A 26,612-nucleotide genomic window follows, 5' to 3' on the forward strand; every position below is an offset into this window, starting at 1 on the left:
AATAATAATAATAATAATAAAAAACTCGTTCCACTATTGAGTTCAGACTTGGTTAATAAAAAGATAAGATGAAAATAAGTTAATTCGACATCTGTGTGATTAATCGAAAATAGAAAATATCGAATTTAATTTTTTTCGTATTCGATCTATCGTATTCTCGATCAATGTGAACGTGGACGTGAAATATCTCACGTATCTATCTAGATCTAACATTTGGTTGGGAATTGAAAATATCTATAGGTATAATTAATAACGTAATTACGTCGTCTCTTTTTGTCTTTTTCTATACTTACTTCAGTAACTTCAAAGACATGCGGTAGTGATCGAGTTGATACGAGGCAACTTTGCTCGCCTCAGTTTCTTTTTTTTTTTTTCTTTTTTTTTCCTTTCTTTTCTTTTTTTCTTTTTATTATTATTTTTTTTTTTTCGTTTTTTTTTTATACGTAAATCTTACATCCTAAGTATAGGCGCTGCTAAAAATCGGAGAAATCTCTATTCCCGGCATCTCGTCGTGCGCGCACAGATATATTCCCTTTCCCTTTCGTTCTCGTATATTCCATATTGAATACATTTCGTTTTTCCTATCTCCTTTTTATAGAATCCATCTTCGTTGATCGGATGCATCGTGCAATTTTTCCTTTTAAGTAAGGAAAAAAAACGAACTGTTCTAACGAACTAACTCATAGTTTCAAAGAAAAAGGGATCGATCGAATATAATTTCACAATTGAATATCTTCTGGTAAATGTACGATAGAAACGTAAAATCTCACGAGCGATTTATCGAATTGATTCTACTTCGGCATCTAACTACTTCGTTTCTTCTTCCATCAAGATGCGGTCGAAGTTTCGAAATTTTTTTTTTTTCTTTCCTTTTCTCTTTCTTTCTTCTTCTTCCCGATTCAATCCACGATGTACGTTCCAGCGAATACCGTTTCTTATATACAAGTTAATCAGAAGTTAGGCAGTGATGGAAAATGATTAAATATATTTATTTCGAATCGTCATCGCCCATTTCCATTTGGTCCAGTCATCGCGAAAAATGTTATTAGATTACAATAAAAATTCGGTGTCCTGATCGTTTTTTTTTTTTAATGGAAAATCAACGCGTATCTCGTTTCCATCTTTTCCTTCTTCTTCCCCCTCCTCCTCCTCCTCTTCGCGTCTTTCTTTCCCATCCCCTCCCCATCTGTCCCCCTCCTCCGTTCTCTCTCTTTAGCAGCACGCAGTCTTTACGAGCTAAATTCTTACCACTGATTAATAATTAATTCACTTACCTGTCACAAAAATAAATACTTTTATCATATCGCTTAATATCTACTCTCTTACGTACTAGAAACAACGAGCCCCGCCCAACATGGCCAGCTGCTCTAGCGGGGTTTTACGATATCTCTTTTATATATATATATATATATATGTATGTATATATGTATATATACTTTTTTTACGTTAATTATTTCTCTCTTTTTCCCTTTTTTTCTTTTTCCTTTATTCCCTTCCTTGCTAATGTTTGCCGTGCGTTTAAACACGCCTAGATATTTATTATTATTATTATATACGTTAAAAATCGTACTCGAGAATTTACCGCTACCCGTTTTTTTTCTTTTTTTCTTTCTTCTCTTTTCTTTTCTTTTTTTTTTTTTTCGTCTGGGAAGAACATTTCTTGCGACGAATACGCGATCTATCTCCGCTCGCTACATAGCGCGTCCCTATTGCGCAACTAAAAATCTATCTCGCAATCGCTTCGAGATACGAGATACGAATAATGTAATGGATATTGGAATTATTTTATCGGCAAGCTGAAAAACGAATTCGTGCGTATTTTTTTTTTTTTGCAACTCCATTGGAATTAAAAAGATTCAATCGAAAGTATGATTTTCTCTTTAACGACGACAAACGAATGTTGTTTTTATTAAAAAAAAAAAAGAAACAGTGCTAATTTCTACGGTGAAATTCAACGGTTCCAATTAAAAATATAAATACTATAAAGAATAAGTTTCGTAAAAAAATATGGTTGTCGTAGAAAACTAGACTACATCGTTATTGTTATTTTAAATCGTTAAGAATCCATTGTTTGTTGCAACAATCGTGCATACGTGTGTCTCTCTCGATATATAAAAACATGAGCCAAAGTGAAATTGTTTTTCTCTCTCTTTCTCTTTTCTCTCATCTTCCTTCTTTTTTTCTTTCTTTCTTTCTTTCTCTTCTTGCTTTTTCCTTTGAAATATTAAGTTTTGTAAGCGAAGAACGCGACAAAAGGAATACAAATGAAATGTCGAAGCCGAGCTCAATTATTATTCTCGCACAGATTGGCTGCCTCAAAACCATCTTGCTTCTCACGACGTCTTCCCCTATTGGAATCTATATCTTTGGCACGAACAGAGCGCCACAATTTCACAAAATTAACGCGCGCGAATGGCACGTTTTCTTTCTTTCTTTACGTTTCAAAAAAAATCCCCCTTTACGATCCATTTTCTTACGTCAAATTAACTTTTATTTATTTCATTTCATCTTTCATTTTTTAATATTTTTTTCTTTCTCTCTCTCTCTCTCTTTCTATATATATATATATATCTATTCGTTCATCGTTTGTAGCGCGCGTTCCTTAAAAAAAAAACGAACTACCGGAAACCAGTTCGTAACAAGTTCTCATAACTATCTAACAATCGTTTAATATCGTTCTCTCTGTTTGATATCTAATCTTTAATATATATATATATATATATATATATTTTGCTTCTATCGTCTTTCATCTAATCCTTTCTTACCTACCGATACGCATACTGGATTAATTAGCTAGAACTACGAATCTCGAAAGTAACAATCTTTATTTTCTTACGACCGATTTCGTCCGATCTTCGGTAGATGTCGTTCGCGTATCGTTAAAGTCGGTCACCGTTTATCGACGGATAAAGAGGGGATTCTTTCACCCGTGAAAAAAACGACGCGTCGTTTCGGATCTTTTAAACGCCACTCCCTTTTCACAAACCGCGTTTTCGAGCAAGTTGTTGCGGGGGGGAAAAATATCTACGTCGTTTTTTTTTTTTTTTTTTTTTTTCCCTCGAGATCCTTCTCTCCTCGATCCCGAAAATTCGCGCACGGAATAAGACCTGTGGGAGGTCTTCTCTAAAGGTCTTCTCTCGGCTCGCTCGTCGAGATTTCTTCGCTGTGATACACCTTGAGGAAATTATTTGTTTCCTCTGGTCCAGGAGGTAAGGTACAACGTTGAGCGATTCGTATTCATGTATATTTCCAAATCGACAGAATGTTTTCAGGTCCATGGCATGTATCGTGGTCGTGCCGAGTGTCAGAAGGCCGTGTCCAATGCCGCCATACTCGTGGAAATATCTGGATCGGCACGGCATGCTTCCAGAAATTCCGAGAGCGTCACCACCCCATCCTTGTTCCCGTCCATCTTCTGCAACAATATATTTTTTGAATTTACAACGTGAAATGAAATAAGCAAAGAAAATTATTTTGAGATAATAATAATTAAGATACATTTCGAAGAATGATATCAAATATATTTATAACATTTATAGGACGAGCTGGCTCGTCACTAATCTCGCATAATTATAGAAACGCATCTAGGCAATAATAACGATTCGAATTGAATAGCCCATTCAAATCGGGCTTATCAGATACCCTTTCATCATCGACTAGTTCTAATTACAGTGGATTCATTCACGTAAATTTGTCGGTTTCGACCGAGTCCTTTGGAGCGATAATATGGTCGAAAGTCGATCGTATTGGCGCGATATACAAATGCTTAGGTGCACATGTGTAAGTACACATAAGTACACATATATGCCAAAATTTAGTTTGAAGCAGTACGGTATCGAATCAATCCCCCAACCAATCCTTCATCTAAGCCATTATCGATAATCAACCATTCCATTTATAGCATTTAAAATTCTGTTATAAAATTTACTTTAGATATATTTGGAAAATATTGTAAAATATTATGTAGATAGTACGACGAAATTATGATAGAATTTTATTGTTTTTTAGTAATTGAAAGGTGAGAAATATTGAGGAAATATGCGAATAACTGGTTTTAATTTTATTTTTACACATATTTTGAAACCGCTTGACACTGTTTTTCAAATACAAAACGGAGTCCGTTTGATCGTATACCACGATCAGTCTGACTGTGCATAAAGAGCTGTTGAAAGTTGGTGGCAATTGGTTTTTAGAAACAATGAATCTGATTCGAGCGCGACCCCTTCTTTACGACCCATACCAGTTGTTCCATTTTAATTAAAAGTCTATGCGAGATAACGAACCGTGTGTGCGGCGTGGTTTGCATCGGTTACATCCCTGATACTTTCTCCCTGATTAATTAGCATCGATTGAATTCATCACGTTCCGAGGCATCATCGCCATTTGTTCAAATTCTCTGTCGCGTGGGGAAGAAAGAAAAAAAAAAAAAAAGGAAGAGGAATCGAAGCGACAGAGGTGCCAGAATTTTTAACGACAGCAATGCTTGCTTTTTACGCACGCTTTTAAAATCGTCGATTTGAAAATTTATTAAAAAAAAAAAAAAAAAAAGAACGTTGACGTTTTTTGACGAATATCGTATAACTTTAAAGCGTAAAGATTGAGCTTAAAGTTGGAAAATGCATTAAAGCGAGTAGCTAGTGTTATAAAGTTCAAGCATCTTTTATAAAGAAAAGAAGAATATTTCGTTCATTTTTCATTCACGAAAGAAGCGGCTAAATCTTAAAGTTTGACAAAAGTTTCGAAGTAGAAAGGAACTTGGACTAATTTTTTAACGATTTATAATATGTGTCAAGTTTGAAAATTATTTTATTCTGATTTTTTAAAATATATCTTATTATCACAAATTTAAAAGTAGAGTAAGAAAGTAGAAATTACTCGTGTTTTAAAAAAGTTGACGGAGGGATGTAAATTATTCGAACAGACTGGATTCAAATCTTATAGTTTATTCGAATCTACACAGCTACAGATATTATTAATTCAGAGATATTGAAAATGAAGAGAAATTAACATAATGTATCCTTATAATATGTTCTATTTCTTTCATAATTTTCGAAAATACTCGAATTTTGTTCGATTTTTTATGAACATTCTTATTCAATCATATATTTGAACTTATTATTATTGAAATATAACGTTAAAAATAATTTTCAGTAATAATTTTCTTTTCTTTTAACTCTATTTTTCATTATTTTCTTATTTCCTTATATTCTTTCCCAAGCTGCTTTAACTTACAATTACCACAATCACCAAGGAAATGGGAGCATCATTGCAAAATATTTTACGATCGTAATGGGACAAAAACCGCGCTAAAAGATCGTTTAGGTCTCGAAAAAGTTGTTCCTTTTTACGTCACGTCCTTCTTTTACGTCTTTCGTGTCCTATATCGATCGATTTTCAACTTTTCACCGCGATAGTAGTACTCTCAAAATGACGAAAAATCTATTCATTTTGCGTTAGTAAGAAAGGTTTTTAAGATTCATCCGTGTATTTCAAGTTGCATCGAGTATCGTATAAATTACAAATTTTATTAAAAATCTTTCGATCATGCACATATTTATCACATTACATAGAATATCTTTTTTTTTTATTATAAATCACTGTTATCGCAATTTATATTAACATTTGTAATCAAGATAACGTAATACTTTACTCGAGCACATCGAATAATAAAATATACACCTACCAATATTGGATACCAACAAAGGGAAGCAATCTATAGAAACGAAATATCAACCACTCGAAACTTTATATTCTTCCTTTATACCCACAAGGAGCAAACTTTAAATTGGCAATTCCATGTTTCTTATATATCTTGTATATATATATATATATTTTTTTCCGTTCGAAAATAAAAGAATTTACACTTCTCTCGCAAAAACTTAAGTTATAAAAGTTGAGTTATTGATACTTGAAAGAAGAATATTCCTGAATATCTAATCTCGATCCATCTGGTGATATTGGAAGAAGAAATCTCGAACGTTCGAAGATTGCGTTCGCGTTACCTCATGTTTTGCAACGAGACTTCGACTACTCATTTCCTCCGTCACTCATCTTGCGGCTCCCGTTTGTTAGTCTCCCAGCTCTTTGTGCATATGTACTTACACGAGCGTGCACAAGTAAACGTGAAAACCATGAGCAAACCGTTTACCCTCGGATTTCGTACTAGCTTTAGACCAACGAGCCCCCCCCGTTCCTCTTTGATGAAACTTTAACATTTGTTGTGCGTAAATTTGCGACCGGGTACGGTAAACATCTCGAAAAGAAGATTAGGACTTATAGCTGCACGGCAAATAACCCTGCCGTTTCGTCTAACCGCGCGTTAATTCGTCTACTTACCTGTGGATTCTATGTTAGGTTTCGTTACACGCAACGTGTGCGATCTCTTACAAGGTTGTATTATCATAGAGAAGTGTAAATGTAAGCTAGTGGCCTCGCGCGGAAACGGAAGAAGCAACGGAGAATTAAAACATAAATTTACTTTATTGTATTATACTTGAATTTACGTAGTTGTGTTTTCATAGTCTGTGCTCTGGGTGGATTTATTTATTTATTTTATTATTTTATTATCCCATACTTTTCAACTAGTGAATATTTTTTTAATTTCTGTTTAGTATACTTCAATTTGAATATTTGTACCAGTTTCTTAATGAAATTATGATGAATAGTTAATATAATTTTTAATCTTTTAATATCTTTTTTCTATTTATTATTTAATTTAAATCCAAAGTTTTGATACAGTTGTTTTTTCATAGTCTCTAAATGGATTTATTTCATTGCTATTATCCCATACTTTTCAAATATTTGCATTTCTAAATTTCTGTTTAGCATGCTTCAATTTGAATATTTGATGAAGTTATGATCAATAGTTAATATAATTTTTAATCTTTTAATATCTTCTTTCCATTCATTATCTAATTTAAACTCAAAGTTTTAACACAGAAAAATTATCATTGGATTTTTTTCTTACATAATTGTGTTTTCATAGTCTGTGCTCTGGGTGGATTTATTTATTTCATTATTTTATTATCCCATACTTTTCAACTACTGAATATTTTTAAATTTTTGTTTAATATGCTTCAATTTGAATACTTGCACCAGTTTCAGAATTAATAAAATTATGATGAATAGTTAATATAATTTTTAATCTTTTAATATCTTCTTTCTATTTATTATTTAATTTAAATCTAAAGTTTTGATACAGTTGTTTTTTCATAATCTCTAAATGGATTTATTTCTATTATTGCTATTATCCCATACTTTTCAATTACTGAATATTTGCATTTCTAAATTTCTCTTTAGCATGCTTCAATTTGAATATTTGCACCAGTTGATGAAGTTATGATCAATAATTGACATAATTTTTAATCTTTTAATATCTTCTTTCCATTCATTATCTAATTTAAATCCAAAGTTTTAACATAGAAAAATTATCATTGGATTTTCTTCTTACATAGTTGCTTTTTTCATAGTCTGTGCTCTAAATGGATTTATTTCATTGCTATTATCCCATACTTTTCAACTACTGAATATTTGCATTTCTAAATTTCTGTTTAGAATGCTTCAATTTGAATATTTGCATCAGTTTCAGAATTAATGAAGTTATGATGAATAGTTAACATAATTTTTAATCTTTCAATATCATCTTTCCATTCATTATCTAATCTAAATTCAAAATTCTAGCACAGTTGTTTTTTCATAATCTGTGTTCTAAATGGATTCATTTCATTGATATTATCCCATCTACTTTTCAACTATTGAATATTTGCATTTCTAAATTTCTATTTAGAATGCTTCAATTTGAATATTTGCATCAGTTTCAGAATTAATGAAGTTATGATGAATAGTTAACATAATTTTTAATCTTTCAATATTCTCTTTCCATTCATCATGTAATCTAAACTCAAAATTTTGATTAGCACAGAAAAATTATATGTTATTGGATTTACTTCATTGCTATTATATATTTAACTCATACTTTTCAATTTCAGATTTAATGAATTTATGATCAAATTAATATAATTTTTAATCTTCCAATATCCCTTCCATTTATCATCTATCATCCATTTATAAATAAAAGTACATAAAAGTTACCATTATCGAATTTTCTTCTTCATATCAGAATACACCTTGCACAAAATGAAACGAAATATATGTAACTAAATATCTTCGAAATATTTCCACTCTGGGTAATCCGCGTTCGTTAAAACGTTCGTTATTTCTTCTAATTCTCTTTTAGTCTTTTCTTTTTTTTTTTTGAAAAATAGAGCTCAAATTGACTATGTCCTAAGATGGGAGATAACAAGAACTCGTTTACGGTAAATCGAAGCCGGGTGGGAACGATGGCGCAAATTGGCGAAACGAATCGTCTTTTATTCGACGATAGAAACAAAAAAGAAAAAAAAGAAAAAAAAAAGAAAAGAAAAAAAAAGATGAAGGGAGAAAGAGGTATGAGTGCATCATCGCAGACATTGTCATTCGCAGGTAACAATGTGACAGCCGGTAAAAAGAAAGACTTTTTCTTGCATCGCTGAAGCGGAGCCCCTGTGCGCTCGTTTTCCTTCGTCAAAGTGAACGGACAAGTCAAAGCCCGTAGAAACATACCCTCTTCTATTGTCTATACGTTCCGTTACGAAAGATCATTGAGCAGTTTATCGATTCTCCAATTGTCGCGATACGCTTGCCACTTCAATTCGACAATAATTGTCAGTTATAATCATGGATCGATATCTGATGTGATTTTCATCAATATTATGAACGCTGTGCTTCATCGAAAAAGATAATATATTATTCGTCTCTAGTTGTTGTTCATCCACTTATAAATGGATGAACGTACGAGAAATGTTGGTAACGTATATATCCTTTACTCCAATTTTTAACATATTCTCCGAGCAAAAAGGCGGAAGGATAATAAAAAGAACTTATAATACATGTAATAACTTGGCGATTCTTCTATACATGCATTTCTCGGATAATGCAGCTGGTGCTTTGCCAGATGGTCTTTGGAACGAATATGCTTTCCTTGTTCATTGAACATAGGAGGATATATCGCGTGTACAGCAATGCCACATGGAGAAAATTACGAAAGTATCGTGCATATACAGATCTATTTAAAAGCTGACCACATTTATGTTATAACATTTTTTTTTTTTTTTAGACACTCTGGTACTTTTTTGCAAGAGAAACTATCGACCCAAATTTTCGAACAAGGAAAAGTCCACGTATATAAGTGTTAATATTGGGTATTAATATTGGATATCGAGTGGATAAAATAGAGGCAAAAAAGAAAAAAAAAAAGAAAAATCATACCTGAAACATTCGATCTACTTTCTCACGTACACCCTCGTGATCCAAATTCGGATCGGCAAACTTGCCCATCAGCTCGTATACAGCTGTCACGATGTCTGTCATTTCTTCTCTCGTGATGCAACCGTCGCCATTGATGTCGTAAAGAGAAAATGTCCAGCGCAATTTCTCATCGATGGAACCACGAGACAGTATGCTGAGACCAGTAACGAAGTCCTGAAACATCGAAATAAAATTCATCTTTTCGATATTACGTACCATGCAATATATATATATATATATATATATATATATATATATATATATATATATGTTTATTATTTTCTAAAATTGTTCATTTTGATTCCGTGTTTTACGATCATTTCAATATCTTTTTCGTATAATTTTATATAAAATTATCAACGTTAGATTTATTTCATTTTTACAATTTTACTTTTTAAATTTTTAATTTATTTTTAAAAAATCGAAACGACATTGGAAAATGAAAAAACACCCTGTCCTCTTTCGCGTCGTAAAATTTTATCCTCCATACGAATGGTTATATCGATGTTCTCGCAAATATGCGCCGAATTATCCTCGTTTTATCCAATTGTTTTTCACATAAACCTAGTTAAGAGAATTACCGCTTTATACGTCAGATTGTAAAAATTGTTTTCTTCGACGATTCAGATAATTCGAATTATTTTCCATATTATTCCTACGTTATATCGCGCATTTTTCCAACACGAATCGAATCAAGCACAATCGATGATTAAATTACGTTAGACAGGCAGATAAGCAAGCGTCATCTGCCGTAAATATCTTTCAACACCGCGCGAACAGATGCAGCAAAAGAATCCATTAACGCAACGTCGCGATACTTTCGAATACTTTCATTCTTGTTCTTCACGCGAACGAGAGATTAAATCGAGAGGGCACGCGAGAAGCTCGTTAAAAACTCGCTTATCTGTCCAACGACAGATAATCATTCTTGAATAAATTATTCTTACGAGTTACGAAAACTCGTATCAACGAAATTCCGATTCGTTCTTAACTGCAGATGTCGCTCGGTGTAGAATATCGCGAAAATCGATCTAACCTAGCCAACTGTTTCCAATCCAACAATTATTATTATGGAAATTATTCCAGAATTTTCCATCAGCTATTCCATCAGTGGTGGAAGAGACTCGACGAAGGGAAGGAGGAGAATAAAACACGAGATTTTCGTCACTGTGCTCGTCTTGTCTAACACTCGACTTCACGCTCGACTTTACACCGGAACAGAACGATCGCAGCGACGCTGTCTCCGTTTCCTCTCCTGCCCCTCTCCCTCTCCCTCGATTTCACTGCACACTCAGAGACGATTTAGCATCGACGATTGTTGCGTGTTCTAAAAAGTAACGGCCTCGTGCTTGGACGACGCGGCGTCACGTCGCGAGAAGCGAAAAGTGCGTTCGTCGTATCCGTAAGTAGTAAGCATGATTAAATAAAACGTTGAATAAAATGTTGGATATGAATATAGTTTGAGAGATGTTAATTCATCTTTTTGATTAGTGTTATTTTTTTAGCGTTATCCAGTGGTGTGCAGACTCGACGCCGATTCGACAGGGATCGTAAAATATTTTGGGTCATGCTCGAGGCGCATTGTCAGCGCTTATTTTTCGGGGATTTAAAAGGATCCGCGACGAGGAATTCAACGTTCTCACGTTCTCTCACGCTATTTTTTTAAAAAAACTTATTCAGCGCAAATTATTCTATCAATTTCTATCTAATAATTTTTAGTTTAGATTCTACTAAACGTTAAAAAAATATATATATTATATATAAATTTTTAATAAGACACGTCATCGAAATTTTACTCAAATTTCGTTACAATGATTTTCGTAATAATTTTATAAAAAAAAAAAAAAAAGAAATGTATTTTTCGATTAAAGTAAAATTACAATTGATTAATTAAAATGTATTTACGTGCCATTTTGATTCAATTTATTAATAATATATGAATTTTTATAACGAATTTATTTTTACGATAAATTAACGTTTTATCTCGCCTCCCTGTCGTAGGAAATTCGATATTTTTTTTTCGGTCGCGGAGGAATCTTTTAATTAAAAACAAATTCCTTTTAACGAACCACCCTTGGTATAAATGGCTTAAAAGGACGAGTGCGTATCATGATTAGAGAATAAGAGAGAGAAAGAGAGAGAGAGAGAGAGGTTTTTCTCTGAATTATAAAAGGATCCACCAGATTACAGTACGCGTTGTTAATAATTTTTTTATGGATCAAAAAGATGTGTTCTGTTAACGCGGCAAATTTCATTGTTAAAGAATAGAAAAGGGGCACACGAGCAGCCACGTATGCCGAGAGGTGAAACGAGAGGAAAACGAAGAATAAGAAATGGAGTTTTTTAAAAAAAAAGAAAAAAAAAACGAGAGAAGAGTTTTATAAAGAGGCAGAAATTTTATGAAACAAGAGAAATTCGTAGTGAAGCTTCCATTTGAGCTATGGAATTTACTTTCTCTACGAATGATACTAAAAAATGAGAGTAGCGAGTTGTATATTTTTATCTTTAACGTTTTGTTCAAAAAAAAGAAAAAAAAAAAAGAAAAATAGAAAATGGAAATTTTCGAAAAAATGTCCAAATATTATGCTTCATAATTTATTTAAATTAAGTAAAATATATATCTTCTCTGATCCATTTATATTTTATTTAAATTAATTTTTATATTATTCAATGTAATATTTTTTATTCGAGATAAAAATAGAAATAATATTAAAATAATTTCAATATATATATATATATTTACCAATTCGAACCCATTTATTTTTTCGTAAATAAAATTTATTTTTACTCTCCTAATCGTTTTAATCCAATATGTTCGTTCAACCGAAATGACTCAATATGATTTCATGTACGTTGAATATGGAATAGAATTTAAAACGCTACATTTATATTAAATCACTTGCCGGAATAATAGAAAAGTACAGTTTGTTTCAGGTTGTTATTCCAGTTGATTTTAGAGATTTTAAACTGCATCGTTTAAACTGCAAAAGGTATGAATGGCAATCAAATTTCCAGAAATACTGTGACCCACTTTTTTCCTTAAAAATACGCACACCGTTAAAAAACAGCGATGCTAACTCAGCGTTTACTATCGAACAGAGAGCGTAAAACTTAGACTTTTAGCAATTATTCTAAAAAATATTCTTAACAAGGGATTTATTAAATATTTATTCTCAACAAAAATTTCATGCTAGAGAAGGGAAGAGTTTTCTTACAGTTCTTACGATACACAAAGGGAATACAATATGTTTAATGATTACTGAACAACGTGATTACGTACAAAGTTTAATTTTTCTTTTCAAGAAGACTCTGATGCATCTCTTTAAAAAAAGTCTTCCTTTACATTGATCGAATTCTTCAATATCATTTCATTTATGAATAGCTCCAACTGATACAGGATAATTTTAAAATAGTTTTAAAATCTTGAAGATCACTTTTATTAAGTTACATGTTACAAATTAACACGATTTAACAATTTCAGTAACAACTTTGTCACGAGACATAACAAAATTATAAATTGACAAAGCAACGAAGAAGGGAAAAAATATGAGAAAACATGATTTCTTCTACAAAAAAATATTTTTTCGTTACATCCTCCTTTCATTTCGATTATTATCATTACTATTAACTTTACGATACAAATACAAATACTTAAAGAAGACATAAGCACATCCCTTTGCTTATTCCGCTCACGAATAAATGGGTTTCGTCCAAAATCAATTTCGCTCGAATTTACATACGCAACGTTGGCCCAAGCCTTTGGAATAATAGGCTCGACATCTTCGGTAATTGAAAAAGAATGAATAATAACACGGGGTTGGAACACGAGTCACGCAACACGGCCCACCGCCAAAAGCACTTTCGAGCTCATGTTCATGGGACAAATTGGATTAGCGCACGCTTCAATTATGGCAAATCGCGTTACAACAGCGTTTCTTTTTTTCCCTCCCCCCCGATTCGATCGATGGAAATTCCGTGCCGCCCGTTTCCTCGATCCAGTCAAACATGCTTAAACGTTCGAGTTAATTCGATGGAGTGAATATACATGCACGATATACCGGAGACACGATTTTTCACATCGAGAGAACGTCAACTCTTTTTTCCCTCGGTGTTGAGCATTAATTTTCAAATTCGAACAGAGGGGAATCGCAAACAAGGCTGGGGTAGCGTAAGTAAGCATTTGTAACGGCGAAACAGGAGCGCCTTGTTCACAAATATAGGAGATACGTTTACACCCGGACCTAATCGCAAACAACGATCCTCACCGGAATAAATAGGGATTGTTGATTTAGGGTCCTCGTGATTACGCGTTGCAATTCTGCAGAAATACGCGATTTCGATCGAGTTGGAAACGCATTAAAGAGGGGATTTTCAACGGGGGTTTCTCCGCGGAAATTTAATTTAATTAATCCATCCATTTGTTTTCTCGTTGAATTTTTTCAAAAATCGAAAGATATATCCATAGAGATTGTTTGACTGAGACGAGGTGGAAACAGGTTCTCGTTTGTCCGAAGGAAACGATAAGTCGCGAGGAAGGAGAAATGCGCGAAGATGAGGAAGATGGAGGAGTCGTGTCGCGAGATGAAAATCGCCCAGACAAAAAGTATCGTAAGTATAGTATGATAATCTCGCTCGCAGATTTTGCAGATCTTAGAGCGAGCTCGTAATGCGACTGAACAGTGACTATAATACCTGAAAGTGTACGCTGAACCAATAACCAATATATATATTTTGTTTTTAAAAAAAAGTTGCATCAAAGAAATTTTCTTTATTAATCCTCAATCTTCTAACAAGTTCGATTCGTTCCATTTCTTTGAAATTTTACTTTCCAAAGAAAAAAAGAACCGTTTCTCGCCAAATTTTCATTCTGGCAATTTTGTCAACAAAAATTAACATATCTTTGTTCGAATCGTTTCGAAAAACTTTTGATCCTGAAAGAAAAGAAAAAGATTACACATTTTCGATTGTTTCTCTCGTTGCCCGAAAAACAAAGAGACACAGCTTCTCTTCTATATTTTTCTACGAACTCGAGTTAAAGGGAATCGAACGAGACAGAGAAAGAGAGAGAAAAAGAGAGAGAGAGAGAGAGAGAGAGAGAGAGAGAGAGAGAGAGAAAATCTTAATTAAGAGAAGATTGGACGATCAAAGGCGATTTCTGAAAAATTTCTTGATCGTGCAGAGAAGAAAGCGAAGAGAGGAGAGAACAAGGGGGAATGTTTATGCGGCGTAAAAAAGCTGTGATAATGTGCGAAGCTTGCGGCAACGCTCAAAGGCCAATTACACAAAGTACATTTTACAGCCCGAAGCGTCGGGAGAGATAATCGTGTTAATTCGTAATTATCTCCCGACGAGTTCTTCGGTTTCTTTAATTTCCTCTTGTTTCTCGAAAAAAAGATAAACATAGAAGGGAGAGAGGGAGGGAGGGATAGCTCCCTTCGAGCCGCAAATTAACCCGCGAAGGATTGATCGGACTCGTACCATCGATTAATTGGAAAACTCAGTTAGATCTGTGTTATTAGTGGCGGCCTATCTGCCAATTATCGTTAATCCCCGCCTAATATTTGTTTGAGGCAAATTCACGATCGTGAACGAATGACTAATCATTAAGATGACAACGTGATAAATACGCGACGCTTGTATAATCGATAAACGATTACAAATAATTGTTTAATTCTCGATCGATGGTATTGTCATTGGTTACATTACATTAAAAGAAAAATGTTTAAATTGCATTTATATTTGGAAGCGAATCGATATTTTCTTGATATTACATGGTTTTCCAGATCCATTATTATTTGGATTCTAATTGTAAAGAATAGCTTTCAATTGTATGTGCATTGTAAAACATCGAGGCTTCCGTTGAGAAACATGCAATTTTAAAGATTCATGTTCCCAAAGTATATACTAGTCTTGTAAGAAACACTTATTTATCGCGATATGTATATACATGTCGGATAGAGAGATAACAGGTTTCTATAATTTCAACAGTTTAAAGATATCACAATAATTTCTGTACTTTTATTCGCAAAGACTAATCGATTTTTTTAATAAAAAAATTACAAAAATATCAATATACGTAATGTATAGATTGTTAATGTAACACATATAACGATATATATATATTTGTGAGGGGATTTTAAAATATATTTTCCCAGTATCAATATACGTAATGTATAGATTGTTAATGTAACACATATAACGATATATATATTCGTGAGCGATTTTTAAAATATATTTTCCCAGAAATAAACGTATATATCGTTTTAAAGTAATTGAAAACTCGACGAAACTCTATTAAAATTAGGAAAACTTTGAACTGCTATAACTCCGAAGATAGTAACTTCCGGTCAATAATTGAGAGATCGTTAGAAGCGCGAATCCTTACCCTTTAAAACGCTTTTCGAATTATCTCGATACCATATCCGGTTTCCGAGATATCGTCGTGTAAAGGAAAGAATATTTTTAAATACTTATCTTAAATCCAATTAAATCGCGTTACTTAACTGGAAAAGCTACAATTTAACTTTGAACAGCTACAATTTCGAGGATAGTAACTTCCGGTCAACGAGTAAACGATCGTTAGAAACGCGGAATCTTGATCTTTGAAACGCTTCTTGAATTATCCCGTTATGATTTCCGGTTGCCGAGATATCGTCGCGCAAAGAAAAGGATAATTTTTAATTATTTACTATCTTCGTCTTTATCGCTTACTCGGATCTCTTACTCTTTCGCACTCGTTTCACTTACCTATTCCACCAGACAAACAGACAGACGCAATTCGTAGAAATGGTATAATAGCATTTGCAGGGAAAGATATAGGTCACTGGATCGCGAGTCCATCGCGAGGTAATTTTCGTAACGTGTTAAATATATGAAAAGTTTGAATGCTTATATCTCGGCAACCGGATCGAGATATCGGGATAAATCAAAAATTGACTCGAATGACACGCTTTCCTCTATTCTCTCGACCGGATTTCGAGTACTCACCTCAAAACTGAGAATACCGCTATGATCCTGGTCCAACGTGTTGAAAACGTAATGCGCGTACTGGCTAGTATTGGCTGGAAATTGAAATAAAGACAATAAGTTTTAACGATATTCGAAATATGAAAAGTTTCGTATGCTTATTACTAATAAAAGAAAAATTATGCAAGTAGATTCTCTCTAGATGCTTATCTCTTTGTAGTACCGAAAAATGTTTCGGATGAAGGTTGAATGGTTTCAAGGGGGACGTAATTTGATGTTACCTAGTTTCTTTTTATAGATCGACGTAGAGGGCATATATAGGTCAAACTGATCTTTCCTGGCTGAAATTATATCGAATATTTTTTTCAACGCGTTAATTGATCATTTAACATTCGCGAAAATAATTTTCAAAATATTCATTTTTATATCGATAGAATGAGATTGAAAAAAATATATGTCCATTACAAAAATATTTTTCCAAATTTATATATTTTTTTTTATCAGAATAAAATTGCCCTTGAAGATATAAAAAAGTCATAAACATAAAAGTAATAATAAAATAGTCACAAGGGATAGATAAAAAATGTCTTCCTTAACGTATTTCATTTTGACATAAAATATTACAGTTTCTATAACTGTAAGATGGTTATTGATATTATTGTTCCTATTTGCACAAATGTTGCAAAATATACTATAAAATGGATAAAAATATCAAGATAGAATTAAGAGGCATGGGTAACTTATTAATATTTTTTATCTTGCCTAGAGATTGCATTCCCCATTAGATTTTCTTTTCAAAAGCCTTCGTCGAAATAATAAACTGTAGAAAATAGAAGGATAGTCTTAATAAGCACTTGAATTTCTCAGGCAGCGAATACTGCTCGATGGCCTTCTCGAGGAAATCTATCAAGATCATCAGATTTACCGTAGTTCGTGAATTCAAACTGGTCTAATAAGTTCCTACCGGTTCGACAAAGCTGAGATTTGTGCTTGGAAAGTTATTCCATGCGAAACGTTATTCCATTTCTTTTTGACGCGAGATTTTGTTCACATTTTACAAAAAAAAAAAAAAGAAGAAGAGGATTGGGAGTTCTTTTTAAACAAAACAAATGAATTTCACGGATGGATATCTATCATCGTTACTCGTGAAAATGCCTCTTGATTTTCCTTGGAGGGATATCAAGGAATTTAAGAAATGACAGCCCTGTCTCGTTTGAACAGAAATCTCTGAGGTATTTCTTCAATTGAAATGATTCATCTAGAAATTAGTACACGTTCCATCTACCGAATTATCACAATAGGAGTGCTCTTGTGTTATTAGGGAGGGGGGAGATGGGCAAAGTGGATTAAGTCGTTCAAGTTGTCGAGCTTATGCGAATTAGGTCTTTGGAGGAAAATAGATGTGCTATTATTCGATGTTACGACAAAACTCGAATATAAACCCATTTTCCTTTGCCGAATATCAATAGGCAAGATTATAATTGCGGGGTATTTATCGTAAAGATTTTTTTCCTTCGATTCGAAATTCGAAGATTTCTCAAGTTTTTTTCTTTTCTTTGCAAATTTATTATACATTGGTTGGTTTATAATCTTTTTTTTTTACGATATTTATGACTAGGACAAGATTCTATTTTTAGAAATTTTCAATTTTTTATACAGAAATTTGAAATCGTTATGAATTTTCGAAATCAAACCAACAAATTAAACATAATACGAATTGTAATATTTGATATAATTTCCATTGCTTTTAATTTAAAAATCAGATATTACGCACGAAATTCGCAAAAGAGAATTGTTATTTACACCGTGCAAAATATTTTTATTTGTTTTTTGTTTTTGCATTTTGAGAATTGAAAAAAGCAAATATAAATTCATAAATAAATTTTCTCCAAATATTTGCAATTTCTTTGTGTTCCCCATCGGATTCTATTATTATAGAATAAAGTATATAACGTTCCTTCTTCCTTCTTTTTTTAAATCGAAGAAACGATTGAATTTAAATAATAATCAATAAAACTCATTTTGCTACATCCGTTATTATCGAAAAATAAATATTTCCGATAGGAGAAACGATTTTTTTTTACTTTCAATCAATATTTATATTTTTGAGATAAGTTTCACTTTGTATGAAAATTCTTAGGGCATTTTTCACTGGAAAGGGAAATTCGATTGCAGAGAGAACGTTTGCGTTTGAAGGTGAGATGGTGATATTTTTATGGCGAAAGGCTCCGCTCGGCAACTGAATTTTTCCAAGGCAAAGTGGTGCTATATATTAATGCGATTTCAACTTCTTTCCGAAAGTTATTTTATTATAAGTTATTTTAAAAATTAGAAGAGAAAAATTAATTTTTCAAGAGAATTAATTAATTAAATTAAAATTAGATATAAAAAGATATAAGAATATATTTTAATTATCAAATATTCATTGTTCTGTAGACGGTAGAGTTTCGGGTAAACAAATAGATTATACTATACATGACTATGTCATTATTCAAGAAAATGGACGTTATCGCGTTGCTATAATTCACCTGTTCGACTTTTGACTATCGATCCAAAATTTTAAAGCATTCTCTTGTTGTCGTTGAATAATCCAGTGGACAGTTTCAAAGGTATAAATTTCATTCCACGTTGCGCCACGAATTCATCGTAACAGTTTCGTTTACCTTCTCGAAATGCTTGAGGGGTTTTAGATAAGTACAAACATGTTTCTCTTTGATAAGAGTAAGTAAAGCTAGATAAACGCCCGTCCCTTTTGACCTCTGCACGTTTGCATATTTGTCAAAATCTTACGGCTTTTCACTTGTAATAACATTGTGCGTATATATATAAAAAAAATTAATATTACAAATATCATTATTTACGCATGTAAAATTTTACTTACTTCCTCGTCATGATTTAGAGTAAAATTGTTTTCCTTACACTTTTACGAATACAAACGGAACTAATCGTTTACGAGCAATAAATTGTCGAAGAAAATGTTAGGGGTTAACCTGTAACAGGTGAAACAGGCATACAGCTATTCAACACGCAACTACGATTGTATGACACGGGAACGGTAAATGGAACGGTAAATTTTCTTGATTGAACGTTGAATAGTATAAAATTAAGTGAAAATGGGCCGTGTACAGCGAATGATAATCTGTCATCCATTCAAATTTAATTCGGCGTAATAGAAACGTGTAAATAAACAAAAGATACATTTTCGAATACTTGGCTACTAAATACAATTTATTTCATTCTTTCTCCTTCGTTCTCTCTCTCTGAAGAAGAGAATAAAAAAATTTTTTTCCCTCGAAAATTTATCTACACCATTCCAAGCTAAAGTTCCCAAATGCACTCAAATACTTTTAAATTTTTAATTAAGAAAGTTATTTTCTCGCAGTGAGAGTAAAGTTTTTTTTTTTTTCATAAATAAAACCGAAGGTTTAAAGCTTACATAAATTATCGTGTGGATCGTGATATTGGATTACGTCGAACAAATAGGATCCGGTCTTTTTTCCCCTCCTCGATTTTGAGGCTCGTAAATTCTTCTCCTTTCTTCTTCTCTCACGTCGAACGACAAACAAGCGACGGTATCGATGCGATACGCGCCTTAAACCGTCCGCGAAGAAAAATTGTCACGGAGAATCGAAAGGGACGCTTTCCGTACGTATGCTCGACTGTTGGTAAAGTAGCGACGATGCTCATTGCCAACGAAATTATTTTGATCGATACATCCCATCGACGTATAAAACGTACATTAGCGTTGGAAACGTTTTATTTTCGAAAGAATTATCCTAGAGAAATTGATCTAGAGTTTAAATTCGAATTCGTTATCACGAATGAAATTAAATTAAATCGAAAATATCTCGTTGTTTTTTCATAAATGAAAATACGAAGCGTCAAAAATTCGTCAAAAAAATATTAGTTATTATTATATATATACATTTTTCGCAATGACTAGCGCGTGTCAATTAAATCGAAGATAATTGATCCGTCGATCAAAATATTGACATTTTTTTAAAACATGCTTCTTTTTTTCGTACATAGTTATATTCTGAAATATAGGGGGGGGGGGGGGAATATAATAATTCGTGAAATTGCGATGATAGAATGATGAATTATTATCGATGACGGATAAATAGGAGGAAAATGTAAAATGAACACAGAATGGAGATTTTTTTTTTCTTCTATCCATCGAAAGTAAATATTTTCCAAGTATACGAGAAAACCTTGGAAAGCAGAAAAATATTTGAAATCGATAGGGAGAACTGTTCACGGACGAATATCGATATCGTTTATACGGACGGATAAAGGGGAATGTTTGAAACGTAGGACGATTTTGATACCACCGGAGTTTGTTACCATGGTAACTATATCTGCGCTCAATGAAATATCATGGGGCTATTTGCTCTATTCGATTGTACTCTCTCTCTCCCTCCCTCTTTGTATTTTTCTTTACCCGCTGCCTTTACGCATATATCTATGACCTATTGTTTATGTTTTTCGACCAAGCCCCACACGCGAAACAGAGGGAATTTTTTTAACGTGGAATAAAAGAGGAAGAAATAGCATTGGGGGCGAGTCTTAAAATTCGAATCTTTTTTAACGAGATACGAGTATTTTCATTTCGAGAATTCGAGGAGAAAACTCAATTTCACAACGTTTATATTAATAATAATTTCTTTCCCTCGCGAAGAAAATGAGGAGGAAATAATTTCAACAACAATCTGGTCCTTTATCGAGCTAAAAAACTATAAGAGAAGTACAATAGCTATAGATTTATCGGCTACCTGTGTATCCAGGATCGTTTATTTCATTGATAAACGGCACGACAGATTTTTAAGAATCTGTTATAAATATCAAAGGATAGTAAAGACTCCTTTCAAGCTTAAAAATAAAAATAAAATAAACGTCTTCGAAAAGAACGAAGGTAAATAGTCGATTTTATCCTCGAACGAAAATTAAAATTCTATTCATTTCCTATTATTCGTGTCATTTCGCCATTAATTAAAACGATTGAGTAAAATTTTTCGAAAGATTTAGATCATTATCATCGTGATATATACGTACCTCCTTGTGGAAAGAATTGTGAATAGATGCACTTGAAAGTTTCCTCTCTGACGACTCCCGTGGGACATTCCGCCTTGAAGCCACGATATATTCTCTTCAACTCTGCCTCTGTGAATCTGGTGGCACGACAAAGACTCGCCAAAGAGTCGGGCCTGTATCTCGGCGTTTGTTCCTCCTCGTACTCCGAGTCTGAAAAATCGAGATCACGAGACAGTGTCCCTGTTAATCATCGGTCGAATTTCTTATCGAGTCGGACGGTTTCGAGATTGTTTGGGGAATACTTGCATCACACAGAAATCGATATAATTTAATCACGATCCGCTAAGATCAGTGTATGGATTCCGTGGTTGCGGTTTAATTAAATCGATACAACGCTATTACGTCGATTTCTGTAATTGTAAATTATTATTTTAAATTTAAATAAGATTAGTTCTGGTATATAAAAAAAATCGTAGCAGAGAAATCGTAATCCCTACAGACATGGTAGTTTCTAGATCATAGAATTGGAAATTCTGTTCGCAAGGAATGTAATGTATAGGATACGTTGGATATCGTGGTTTCGCCCAATTTTCATTGAAAATATCTGTCGTGCATTCAGTTGTACGCGCACACAGTTTGGCCAGTTTGTTCCAAAGGTTTGTTTTACGACTTTGCAAAGTACACTTTGCGAGTGGTATATATATATATATATTCTGATAGACTGTTAAAGGCGGCCAGTTAAGCGTGAAGATAGATTTAGGTAGATTTATCAGATTCGAGGCGAAGTTTGAGTTTCGATCGATTTGTCATTCGCTCTGTGAGAATAAAATAGAGATAGGGTTTTAATCGCGTCGAGCAACCTTTGCATCGACCTTTATTCCACGCGATATCAATTAAAATTTCCCATTTTTCGTGGATAGATTCGGCCGATAAAGAGATAAAGCGAAAAACTCTGCCCGACATTAAAGAGTTCTCCGGCTGATTTAATACGATGATCGAACAAACGAAAGCTTGTCAACTGCAACAAACTTTATTCCAACCGTTTCGATGTTACGCCTGGTTTAATCTTCAAGTAGTCATATTCAGCTTTCAACCAATTAAACTCGATGCGCTATTCGAAACGCATGTTTCGGAGTCATGAAAACGACGATTATACCGTATCCGAGGTTAACGTGTTTACATTGATTATTTCCAGATATTCCACGGATTTAGGAAGCTGCGCGTTTTGCAAATACGTTTTTCCCATTAATGATAATTTTTAATATTACACAAAAAATATATATGTTTGTACTTGCAAAAAGAGAACGAAGGGAATAAAAAAAACGAACAATTAATTTCTCTGATAGTTACTTTAATAATTCACGTATTTGTTTATATCCTCTGATGTGTATTTTCCAGATACCACGGATTTAGGAAGCTGCGCGTTTTGCAACATGCCAATATGTGTCCCATTAATAATAATTTTTAATATTATACAAAGGCAAGAAGAGAACGAAGGGAATAAAAAAGCGAACAACTAATTTCTCTGATAATTACTTTAATAGTTCAGGTATTTGTTTGTATCCTCTGATGTGTATCTTCCAGATACCACGGAAAAGCTGCGCGTTTTGCAATATGCAAATACGTGTCCCATTAATAATAATTTTTAATTTTATACAAAGGCAAGAAGAGAACGAAGAGAATAAAAAAGCGAACAACTAATTTCTTTGATATTTACTTTAATAGTTCAGGTATTTGTTTGTGAAATAGTGTCTTCTGATGTGTATCTTCCAGATACCATGGATTTAGGAAGCTGCGCGTTTTGCAATATGCAAATACGTGTCCCATTAATGATAATTTTTAATATTACACAAAGGATATATATGTTCGTATTTGCAAGAAAAGAACGAAGGGAATAAAAAAAGCGAACAACTAATTTCTCTGATAGTTCAGGTATTTATTCGTGAAGTAGTATCCTTTGATGTATATTTTCCAGATACCACGGATTTAGGAAGCTGCGCGTTTTGCAATATGCAATACGTGTAATAATATTTTAATAATAATTTTTAATATTACACAAAGGATATATATGTTCGTACTTGCAAGAAGAGAACAAAGGGAATAAAAAAGCGAACAACTAATTTCTCTGATATTTACTTTAATAGTTCAGGTATTTGTTCGTGAAGTAATATCCTCTGATGTGCAGCGTAGACTCATGAAATGCGTGTCTAGGAAGGAATCAAGGAACTTCGCTCAGATGAACTTTGAAATTTCAATTTCGGATATGATATTCTATTCCAGGAGAAGGGTTTACATCGTCGATGTATCATCATAGATTCGCTATAAATTAAACGCTCAGTCTCGTCGAATATAATTATTTTAAAATAAATTGTATCGAGAAGAATATAATAATATTCCTTCTCTAATATTTCTTTCCTTTTCCAGAAGTCCTTTTCAATTTTGTTTATTTATTGTAAACGACATATACGTTAAAAAGAAAAAGAGAAAGAGAGAGAAAGAGAGACATTGATTTGTCGTATCGTTTCTCAATACGGAAAATTCTAAAATAAATCCTCGTACAAAGAAGAATATCCGTTTGTAATTGAAATTCGTATGAAGTATAGATATGGATACTCTCGGCTGTACAACGGAGAGGCTCCTTGGCAATCATATATTATAGTTCGCGCGGATTCACCAGGCTTGAAATCTCCATTACACGGAAGAAATCCAAAGAGATTTTTTTTACCTTTATTTCACGCTTTTACCTCTTTCTCTCTCTCTCTCTCCGTTTTTCCTCCTTTAATCCATTTATACGTTCATTAACTCTTTTTTTTTTCTTTTTGCAAAGCGAATTAATATTTTTCTTCTACACGGATTTTAGTTTTTCTTTTCCTTTTTTTTTTTTAATTTTAATTCTCGCGAGGAATAAAGTAATCGAAAATAATGGATCAAGCGAGGAGAATATTTTGATAAAAATCGTTCGATCGAGAGGTTAAAAAGCAATTAACATTGGCGCGCGTATTCCCATTTCTTTTTGATCGAAGGATAATTCGAGGCACGTGCGATCGACGATGCACCGATCACGGCCGCTGCCGTGAGCACAGCCGTACACCTTCGTTTAAATGAATTTCCCACGGCAGAAACCTATTGTCAGCTTGTTTCGATCGCGCACCGGCGACATACGCTTTTATTCATCTCGCGATTAAACGAGGCGTTGAATTGCAGTGGAAATGCTTTCGAGAATTCAGTTACCTCTCACGGCGACGGCGACGGCGGCGAGTAAAGAAATTTATTGGAAACTGTTCCCCTTCTTCAATGGGGAAATGTTGACCTATTTTTTTTCCCTTTTTTTTTTTTTTCATGCATCGTCGATCAATGCTCGTATCCCTCGAATTCTTTCCCTTCACAACTTTCATTTATTTATTCTTCAAATTATCATCCTGTAATATCCCGTTTCTTTGAAGACAATAAACAAACTTTTCAGATAATCGAACGTGAAGATCAATAATAATAATAATAACTCGAGAGGAGTTCCGGAACGGAATAATTTTTTCCTTCCTTCTTTCTGAAGGGAAATGCGCTCGGTAATATTTTCTTATTAACCTCGATGAATTATTTCATTGATATTTAAAAGGATTTCTAAGTGGCGGGTTTGAATTTTTCATCGGGCTTTACTCGAACGCAACACCGGCATGGCAGGATTCAATGATAGTCGTTGAGCAAGAGGAAGCATCGCAAGAAGAAGAAGAAGAAGAAGAGGAAGAAGGTCGATCGAAGGGTAAGTCGAGCACACTTTTGGAAACACGGAGGCGAAGAGCGAGGGAGGATGTGTGCAAGGAAGAAGTATGTAGGAAATCATGCAACATAGATGACTGGGTAAAGCACGTAAGCAATTCGGGGGAAGGGGGGCTTCTTCGAACAGAAGCTCGGGGAGAGGAGACAACCTGGTTCCTCGCACGTCTCTGGAAAATGTGTTCTAACTTCATGGGATATGATTCGAGTGCACGGTGCGGTATACGCGATAAATTGGCACCAACTTTGCCAAACATATTTGCATTCCGAAATTTCATCTGCTTCATCTTTCCTGCAACTTTGTGTTTTTTTTTGAGTTTGCTTTATATATAAAAATTGCACGTTTGATTGAATTTTTAAAAAAATTAGTGCCGAGATGAATAAATTATTATAATTTAAATTGGAAATATTTTCAACAGGATTGTTTAAGGGATTGTTTCTCTTTAAATTGATAGCTTATTAATACATGCATTTGAAAGCTAGCTGTAATTCTATTCATAAATTGGCACCAACTTTGCGAAACATATTTGCATTCCGAAATTTCATCTGCTTCATCTTTCTTACTAGCTGCAACTTTGTATCTTTTTTCGAGTTTGCTTTATATATAAAAATTGCACGTTTGATTGAATTTTTAAAAAAATTAGTGCCGAGATGAATAAATTATTATAATTTAAATTGGAAATATTTTCAACAGGATTGTTTAAGGGATTGTTTCTCTTTAAATTGATAGCTTATTAATACATGCATTTGAAAGCTAGCTGTAATTCTATTCATAAATTGGCACCAACTTTGCGAAACATATTTGCATTCCGAAATTTCATCTGCTTCATCTTTCTTACTAGCTGCAACTTTGTATCTTTTTTCGAGTTTGCTTTATATATAAAAATTGCACGTTTGATTGAATTTTTAAAAGAATTAGTGCCGAGATGAATAAATTATTATAATTTAAATTGGAAATATTTTCAACAGGATTGTTTAAGGGACTGCTTTCTCTTAAATTGATGGCTTATTAATACATGCATTTGAAAGCTAGCTGTAATTCTATTCATAAATTGGCACCAACTTTGCGAAACATATTTGCATTCCGAAATTTCATCTGCTTCATTTTTCCTGCAACTTTGTGTTTTTTTTTAGTTTGCTTTATATATAAAAATTGCGCGTTTGATTGAATTTTTAAAAAAATTAGAGCCGAGATGAATAAATTATATAATTTAAATTGGAAATATTTTCAACAGGATTGTTTAAGGGACTTCTTTCCCTCAAATTGATGGCTTATTAACACATGCATTTGAAAGCTAGCTGTAATTCTATTCATAAATTGGCACCAACTTTGCGAAACATATTTGGATTCCGAAATTTCATCTTTCCTGCTAGCTGCAACTTTGTGTTTTTTTTTCAAGTTTGCTTTATATAAAAATTGCGCGTTTGATTGAATTTTTAAAAAAATTAGTGCCGAGATGAATAAATTATTATATTTAAATTGGAAATATTTTCAACAG

General features: G+C 33.2%; 1 protein-coding gene and 1 long non-coding RNA gene across 2 annotated transcripts in view; one reads left to right on the top strand and one right to left on the bottom strand.

The window, feature by feature from the left end:
• Nucleotides 1–1,612: 1,612 nt before the first annotated feature.
• The window catches only part of LOC100577959, a 33,497-nt gene continuing 8,497 nt past the window's right edge, over nt 1,613–26,612 (bottom strand). Inside the window, exons 5-8 of the mRNA XM_026446329.1 lie at nt 21,364–21,552; nt 16,333–16,406; nt 9,307–9,519; nt 1,613–3,415 (exon numbers count right to left, since the gene is read on the bottom strand). Of these exons, the coding sequence (XP_026302114.1) occupies nt 3,305–3,415; nt 9,307–9,519; nt 16,333–16,406; nt 21,364–21,552 (587 nt within the window). The 3' untranslated portion in view covers nt 1,613–3,304. The remainder of the gene's footprint in view (nt 3,416–9,306; nt 9,520–16,332; nt 16,407–21,363; nt 21,553–26,612) is intronic.
• On the top strand, nt 10,383–10,967 carry LOC113218573. The gene is made up of 2 exons (XR_003305588.1): nt 10,383–10,747; nt 10,851–10,967. It is a non-coding gene; the product is annotated as an uncharacterized LOC113218573 (long non-coding RNA).

Source organism: Apis mellifera, linkage group LG1 (genome assembly GCF_003254395.2).
Source record: "Apis mellifera strain DH4 linkage group LG1, Amel_HAv3.1, whole genome shotgun sequence".
Classification (NCBI taxonomy): domain Eukaryota; kingdom Metazoa; phylum Arthropoda; class Insecta; order Hymenoptera; family Apidae; genus Apis; species Apis mellifera.